General features: G+C 30.8%; 1 protein-coding gene across 1 annotated transcript; it reads right to left on the bottom strand.

Annotated features, from left to right (window-relative positions):
• Positions 1 to 2,022: 2,022 nt before the first annotated feature.
• LOC108989646 (tetraspanin-3-like) lies at positions 2,023 to 5,774 on the bottom strand. The gene is made up of 2 exons (XM_018963326.2): positions 5,018 to 5,774; positions 2,023 to 2,634 (listed from the first exon to the last, which is right to left on the bottom strand). The coding sequence occupies exons 1-2, from the start codon at positions 5,528 to 5,530 to the stop codon at positions 2,293 to 2,295; spliced, it is 855 nt and encodes a 284-aa protein (XP_018818871.1). The 5' UTR covers positions 5,531 to 5,774; the 3' UTR covers positions 2,023 to 2,292.
• Positions 5,775 to 9,099: the final 3,325 nt, after the last annotated feature.

The following is a 9,099-nucleotide window of genomic DNA, read 5'->3' as shown; positions in this document are numbered from 1 at the left end:
CTCTAAATCTCATCATTTTTAATAATTTCTAACTCTTTTATTTTTTATTTTATTTTATTTATTTATTTTTTCTGTGTCTCAACTCAAGTATGTGATTTTCTTAATATTATAATTTAACACCAATATCTCTACATTTTTTTCATTTAATGTTTTCAACTTATATTCATTTTACAAATATTCAATTATTGCATATATAGGCACACATATACAATACACACTTACATAAATGAGTATTGCTACACAACCTCCACTACACTCCACACTCCATATTTTTTTAAATTTTTTAAATTTTTAATATTTTTTTTAAATTTTTTTTTTTTGAGTTTATTCTTTTTAAATTATTTCAAAATTTTTATTCATTATTCATATAATAAATATTTAATAAAAGAAAAAAATAATAAAAATTAAAAATAATGTAGAGTGTGGAGTGTTAGGAGGTTGTGAAGATTTTTTGTACATAAATATTCAATTAGTGTACCAAGTGCAGATTTTCACTCAATCTGACATAATGGATCTATTGTTGGGTTTGTGGAGTCTAGTTTATTGTTGTGACGGCCTGACTTGATGATCCGACCCGATAATAATTTGTTACGATTTTTGAGTAGATTTTCAATGATGCTTATGCCATGTTCCCTTCGGCTTGGATCAAAAATTTTTGACACTATTTTTTACTCAAGAAGCCTCAAGATAGAAAGTTCGCTTGACGTTTGCTCGACTTTCAGGTCGAGCAAAGATTAGATAGAAAGTTCGCTCGACAGTGGGCTCAAGCGAAACCCAAGCTGAGAGTTCACTCGATACCGACCTCGAGTGAAGGCCAGATAGAGAGTTCGCTCGATGCGCGCTCGACACTCTGTTAGAGTGAATGTTGCAAAAAAATGAAAATTAGAATTTCCGTCTATTAACCCTATAAATATGCTTATTTTGTATAGGATGACCTTTTTGAACAATGAAAAATCATCCCAAAAGTGTACCTTGTAATTCCTCAACATAATAAAATTCTCTACAGTTTCATAGATGTAGACATTTTACCGAACCTCGTAAATTTATGTTGTGTGATTAATTGTTTAATTATTTCTTGTTTACTTTGACTTTATTATCATTGTTTTTTTACATCTGTTTCCTTTCCTACAGTGTTTAGAATGAGTCTAATGCCAAATATGTTGATGCAGGCCACAAGAAGCTCTTGGGAAAGCAAGTTCAAAGACTCTGTTTATCCAAAAACATGATGTAAACATTGGTAAAGGGGAAGAAGAACCAAGTAGGTACCGCACATAGTCTAGTTAGTATACAGTTTAGATTCAATAATCACTCAATCTCATCTCATATTATTGTTATAATTTTCTCAAATTTTCACATAAAATATAATAAAAAATTTAAAATTTTTAAATATCAAAATAATAATATTATTAAAAAATAATATTCTAACAATATTTTATTCAACTTTTAAATTTTATCTAAAATATCTCATCTCATCTCCCTATTCAAACCCCACCTATCTTATTTTAGTTTTAGGCCCCGTTTGTATAATGAAAAATGATATGAGATAATTTCAGATGAAAATTGAATAAAATATTATTTTTTAATATTATTATTATTTTAAGATTTGAAAAATATGAATTATTTATTATATTTTATATTAGAATTTGATAAAGTTGTAATGAAAAGATAAAATAAAACCGTTTCTATATCCAAACAGGACCTTAATTTCCTTTCTAGTAAGCTGTTGGTTGTGTTCTAACAACGGTTTCTCCAATGCCTGTGGATTGGTATTTATCCGTCACTCCCAAATGTAATGTTCCTGGCTCCTCTTCTTACTTCTGAGCTGCTTATTATCCTTTGTTCCTTCTGAATGATAAATAAGCTTTATCCGTTGACTCAAATAGATTGATTAGAGGATGTAGATGCATGTCATTACAATATTAAACATTTTAAACGATGCCGCTTTGGCGATGAATGTTATCTATGGTATTAGTTTCATGGGGTCATCTATGATACATCATACATACACAAATACATAGCACATCAATCAAAAACGAACCAACTTCACCTTTCCACCATAATCCCTCCACCATGCACTAATAAAAGTTTTTCGTTACAGAAGTGATAAATAAGAGTGATAAAAACCAAAAAGACATTGAAATTATTAACATACACAACAACCAAACTTTAAAACGAACCGACTTCACCTGTCCAAGACTCCCAAGTTAAGCCATATCCCTCCTTAAAAGGAATACCAAAACTTTCATTATACATCCTTGACAAACTAAGCTTTATTTGTTCCCCCTGTAATAATTAAAGATGGATTCTACTAGGTCGTTCCTTTGTCATCCTTGCCTCGCCGTAGGGTTCATCGTTATCAATCCGGCGATTGTTCCTAAATGCCGCACAACCAACCACGTAAGCGATTACCAGGATGATTAACACAATAATGTTAATCACAGAGACCTTCCTCCAACTCTTCTTGAGGCTGGCCAGCACACCAGCTTTGCAAGAGTCGCAGGAATAGCAGAGTTGTTCTTGATCATTGTTCCACTTAGTGCAGTCAGGGTTGCTACCCGTCACTACTCCAGGGCTCCAAAAGGTCTCGTTAACATAGACATAGCCACATTCTGTGGGAGGCTTGCAGCAACCAGACTATAATATCACAAGACCAACCAGTGTATATTTGTTAAGACATATATAGTGTGGTTATTACAATTCATTTCTGTACTTGGAAACAAGACAGAGACAAGATTGAAAGACACTGTCCAAGCCAAGCTTATTAAAGATAAGATATGAAATAATCCAACATCTGTTTGTTTGAATGTAGCAACTGACTAAACAACCACCTTGTACCCAAAAAAAAAACCAGAGGTTGAAGGTTGAACTTTTGTAATTCATGGCCTCAAAACACTTTTCTTTTTCTTATTTTTCCTCAATTACTTTCTATAATTGTGAGGCTTTCCATGTCATAAATATAAAAAAAAAAATTCAATATGTCAATCAAAAGGGCTATGATAGGATTTAGACTGCCAACAAAACCTGTGCCATATGTTATCATGTCATTAATAGACTCACACGTTGTTGATAATTATAATTGGGGAGAAAAAGGCGGGATTGATTGAGAGAAAGGCAGGCAACTTCGCGATCCAATGATGTGATATTCCAACCCCCCCGACTGTTTGTAATGTGTCTTGGAATTTTATAGCCGTATCAAAACAAAAACAAAAAAGCAACCAAACAAAAGAGAAAAAAAGATATTCGGCCTAAAAAGTAAAGTCATTTGGACAGATCATCAAAGGCTATCCAACCCAACAAAAATTTGTGGCTGCAAACAGGAAAGAGGAAATTGAATATGAAAACGGTTTCGTCTAATTTTATTATTATAATTTTTTTAAATTTTTATATAAAATATAATAAACAATTCAACTTGTCCAAATAATAATAATTAAAAAATAATATTCTAATAATATTTTATTCAACTTTCATCTAAAATTATCTCAATCTTCCTATCCAAACGGGCCTCTTATTCAGTTTACCTAAGGTGAGATTCATGTAAATTTTTGTAGCATTACTCTAAATTATTAGATAGCGCATGAAATTGGCTAGGGGTGCTACCCGCATGGTGCGGGGTGGGGGCACCCCCTCCCCGCCCCCCGCCCCGCACCATGAGGGTGATGGGGGTTTCCCCACCCCCTCCCCGCCCCCCGCCCCGCACCATGAGGGTGATGGGGGTTTTTCCCCCATGAGGGTGATGGGGGTTTTTCCCCCGCACCATAATTTTAAGTCTTTTATAAATTGTGTATATCTATATACAATATATTTATTTAATATATATAAATAAAAAAAAAATTTAATGTGGGGCGGGGGCATCCCGCCCCCCGCCCCCGCTATGCTCTCTCTATGCAGGGCGGGGGATCCCGCCCCCACATGGGCGGAGCGGGTTAGCCCGCTCCGCCCATGTGGTGGCGGGGCGGAAGCCGGGCGGGGCCGCTGGGCACCCCTAAAATTGGCATCATTTAGAGTTTTTATCCTATTTTAAGACTACTGAATGAAATAAATATTATTGTATCATAAAATATTTATTATTATTATTATTTATACAAATGTTAAATGCTCAATTAAAATCATTACAATTCAATTTATGTCTACAAAATTCCGAACTAAACTCTAAAAAAAGCATCTTGATCTAATCTCTGCTTATCTTAAAATATGAAAAAACTCTACAAAAATATTAAAATCAAATTTGGAGATCTAATCCCCGAATTAGAAATGCAAAAAAAGTACAGTTTGCCCACACTGATACATATTTATTAGTGTTAGATCTTTTCTTAATAAGCCCACCGCCACAGTGTGGCCAACTAAAGTACGAAAATTTAATAATAGTTTAAATACGAAAATTCGTTACTGACGTTTTAAATAATAATTATATTTTATTATAATAATATCTTATCCAATTTTAAAATCTCATTTCATTATCAAATATTTTCTTTTATCTTTTATATATATAATATAAAATGAGAAATAAAATATTATTAAAATATAATTTTATTTTTAAATTAAAAAAAATTAAATTATTTATTATATTTTATAAGAAAATTATAATAATAAAATGATGTAAAATAAGATAATTTGTGGAGCTAAGCGAAACCAAAACGGAAAAAGGAAGGAATAACCAGTATTTGCAAGTTTAGAAAAAACTTCCGTGAAATCCAGAAAATAGAAAGGAAAACGGAAACATCAAACAGGAAATCTGCGTGAAAAAAATTTCTAAAAAAGTGCATGAAACAGCAAATAAGAAATAACTGCTTTCTTTTTATATTGTTGCAACCTTGAAAATAAATGCAAAATGGTGTTTTAAATGCTATAAAGCCTTCTCTAATAAATTATTTTCTGATGCTAACGAGACCCATAAAATTAATATCCGAGCTCTTTTATGAAAATATTGGGAAAAATGAATTCTTTCAAGCTATTCCCAGATCGAAGATGATAAGAAAAAAAACCGAATAAGTAAAAATGAAAGATAATTTCTGCATACCTCAAGAGGGTTGAGGTTTCTGAGGTAAAACGTTTCAGCAGGTTCGGGAGCACCCCCAACAGTCCTCCCCATCTTGCTGCAAACCTTGGAGTCCCTTATGCAGGAGCTAATCTTGGACCAGTAGCTATCATCCATGACGCGATCCTTCAGCCAGCCGGAGTAGTCCTTCAGAAAATACTCAGAATACGTCCGGTCCGTCACTTTCTTGCCGGACCCTTTGTCGGTGACAGCGTAGGCGAAGATGATGAACCCTATAAGCGCGACGATGATGAAGAACATGGCGAAGAGGTAAACCCACATCAGAAAGGTGTTCCGGTAACACGCGCCAGCGAAACCGGCGAGTGAGATGACCATGATGGCGACCCCGATAACTATCAAGGGCCACTGCAGGAACTTGAGGCAGTCGGTGTTGTTGGCTCTGGTGCTCAGCCATATTCCACCTCCGAGGATTGGGATCGAGAGGAGGAAAGTAAAGAAGTTCAGAAACCCAATCAGGTGGTTACTATTTCTCATGATCGTTGGTTTCTTCTGACCTCAATCTGCTTCTCTCTTTGTTTTCTTTACTGTTTCTTCCCTTCTTCCTTTCGCTGCTAGCTAGCTGTCTTTTCTTCGGCAAGCACGCTTGCAGCTTGGTAGTCTTGGAGTGCTGCTTTTGACAGTAGTAACAGGATAGAGAGCTCAAATGATAGGGGTTTGTTGGGGTGTAAGTCTTATAAGTAGGCAGATGAATCATACAACATGAAGATATTTCGAGACAAAACCAGGTGGTACTCGCTGTGCATAGTGGGCACCTGTACATTTTTTGAAATTTATTTTTGAAGAAAAATTGATAGGGAGCTCGTTTTGCCTTCCGTTTATTTTTTTACATTATTTTTTTAATATTTTTTAAAATATTTATAATATTATTAAATAATATTTTCTTCATCATCAAGTTAAAAAAAAAAATCAGTTTTTGGCTTCCCTGGCATTTGTCTTTTTTGAAAGCTGGTTTGGTTACGAATTATTAAATATTATTAAAAGAGAGTTTGAATTTGAATTAAATATTATTAAAATATTTTTATATAAAATTATTATTTAATATTAATATTATTTTAAAATTAAAAAATTAAATTATTTATTATATTTTATATAAAAATTAAAAATAATTATAATAATTAGATTAAATAAAATGAAAGGAGATATTTTACTAACCGATCTTAGATATTAATATGTGTGTATATAATATGGGATGTAAGCCTATGCCGATGTGAGCCCACAACGTGTAGAGAATCGGTTGGATTAGATTCCAAGATATTTCTTTCTTTTTTACTTGATTAGAATCATTCAAGCAAGCATGATTTTTAAGAATTCATTGCCATTTTTGGAATATTCTATTAAACTATTATATACATTATTAAATTGTATCAAGTAATTTCCTTCGAAATTTACATGGGTCCCTTTTTATGATTTGAAGTTAAAAAAATCTTTTTTTAATTAAAATAATGGTAGATAGAGTTTTAAGATTTACAAATATTATGCACTCTATTTTACAAAAAGATGGATTTCATCATTGAAGAAATTATTTTGCATGTAAATTTCATATAATTTACTCAAACTTTTTAAAAAGAAAAGATATTTGTAACCGTGAATTATGTAACCATCGCGTAATCGTTTTGAAAAAAATTAATAAAATATAATATTTATATAAAAAATTAATTTTTTAATAGTAAATTCTATTTTTTTTAAATGATTACACGGTGTTTATACATTTCACAATTATATATAAAATTATTCTTTTTTAAAAAAAATACGTTGAATTTACATATTTTAAAATTATAAATATTATTTCTCTTTTTATTATTATATAAGTTGGTTATAAGTCTCCTTCGTTACTCTTTGATTAGTCTCGACTTGGAATCCAAGTAAATAAGCAATCATGTTTGACTTGTAGTAGAGGGCCAACGAATCTACCCAAAGGCACTCAACCAATATCTTAAGTACAATCCTACAAAAATAATAATAAAAAAATCTGTAAGTACAAGGAAAGAGTATGGATCCCAAACCGACTGTCACCATGCATATCCTTTATTTTTTTCCTCAAACATTCGAGGACGTTTATAATGGATGGACGGGATGTTCGAATATTTAGCCATAGTAAAGGTCAGGGTAATCGGTCTGGTTTTATTTTGGATAAAATTTAACATTGAATTAATATGTACTCATTTTGTATTTTAAAAAATCAATTGCGTATCAGTTATTCATCTAAATCGATACTTTCGATTTTAATGATTTCAGTTCGGTTCAAACCAATTTTTTAATTTTAAAAACATACAATAATACTAAATAACTATAAACAACACCAATATTAATACTATATACTATATTAATAGTGATATTAATAATATATATAGTTATAGTGATATTAATACTAACATATTAAGTTAACTATACTATTACATATATTATTCTATAATTCTTATAAGATATTATACTATTATAGTGTTACTACTACATATAGTGTATATATATATATATATATATTATAGTGATACTAATTATATATGTTATGCATTATGGAATATATATTATATATTATATAATAATACATTGATACTAAATTATTACTAATACTATATACTATATTAATAGTAATATTAATACTATATAATAATATAGGGTCATAGTGATATAGTCATAATGATATAGTCCTAAAAAGTATAGATTCGGAATCAGACCGGTACTGGCCGGTTTTGGAACTAGCGGTTCCACCGGTTTGGGTCAATCCAGACCGATTTTTCGGTTAATTTTACACACCTAGTAAAAGTGTTTCATCTCATTATTAAATTTTTTTAAAAATTTTCACACAAATAACAATTTAATTTTTTCAGATCCTAAAATAATAATAATATTAAAAAAATAATAGTCTAACAATAATTTATTCAATTTTCATCTCAACTTATCTCATATCAACTCACTATATATCTAAACAACACCTATTATTGTCCGTATAAATATTTAAAAAAATATTAAATGAGTAATAAATATTAATATAAGATCCATCCAATGTATTTACATTCAGCATTCAAATACCAAAACTTTAAAGAATATATATATATATATATATATATATATCAATGAGAAAAAGTCGAATTTATGCTATTTTTCTCACTCTAAAAAATACAGTACTTCTCTCTCGAAAAAAACTCTATGGATGCCCTATCGAAATGGTTTATTGGAGTAGTGTGGCTCCTTTCTCCCTCTCCCTCTCCATTACGTACAAGGCCAACATGATCAGATCAATTATTATAACTACTTTTCCTTTCTCTGTTTGTCCTTGTGTATCAGATCAATAGGTTTGAGCTCTCTCTCTGGCCTCTATTGCACTTAGCCACACCATCGCATTGATCTCTAACTGCTGATCGTCAAGGTTGGTACTTGTATACATCCCCTTTCATGGTGTTTTCCTTGAAAAATTCAAGGAACAAAGTCACGAACCATGCATTTCTTTTTATTTTATTTCACGCTGTGAATTGATTGTAATAGTTTTGTTTATGATGTTACACCTTCAGTCTTATTTTTCAAAAAAGTTATTCTCAAATCGAAATATAAAATATTTTTAATAAAGTGGCATACTTTGATTTGGATAATAAATTTTATAATCTTACCAATCAAGTTTTATTATTTAAATAATATAAATACTATGTTCGAGTTAGGCTTTGTTTGGATTGAGAAACTATAAAAATCTATTTCATTTCATCTCATCATTATAATTTTCTCAAATTCTTACACAAAATGTAATAAATAATTTAATTTTTTTAAATTCTAAAATAATATTAATATTAATATTAAAAAATAATATTATAATAATATTTTATTAAATTTTTAATTTTTATTTAAAATTATCTCATCTAATCATCTAAATGGGATTTTAAAAAAAATATCTTTTTTCATGACTCATGGCTTTCCAATGATAATATGGGGCCGGCCAGCTTAAAAGATCAGGTGCGTTCGGCTAAGATGGAAGAAAATATTTTGGCCATCATGGTGAGATTGTCGGTATTCCTTATCTAAAGAGCAACCTTCTGAAGTCTGGATCCGGACAC

The sequence above is a fragment of the Juglans regia genome, chromosome 14 (genome assembly GCF_001411555.2).
Source record: "Juglans regia cultivar Chandler chromosome 14, Walnut 2.0, whole genome shotgun sequence".
Taxonomy (NCBI): Eukaryota; Viridiplantae; Streptophyta; class Magnoliopsida; order Fagales; family Juglandaceae; genus Juglans; species Juglans regia.
Note: the sequence above shows the minus strand (reverse complement) of the source record. Positions and strands in the feature narration are given on the sequence as shown.

Bases quoted from the DNA above. Each gene is read 5' to 3' on its own strand.
- LOC108989646 (XM_018963326.2), bottom strand. From the start codon at position 5,530: ATGAGAAATAGTAACCACCTGATTGGGTTTCTGAACTTCTTTACTTTC. The intron at 2,635-5,017 runs GTATGCAGAAAT...GTGATATTATAG, and splicing joins GAAACCTCAACCCTCTTGAG to TCTGGTTGCTGCAAGCCTCC.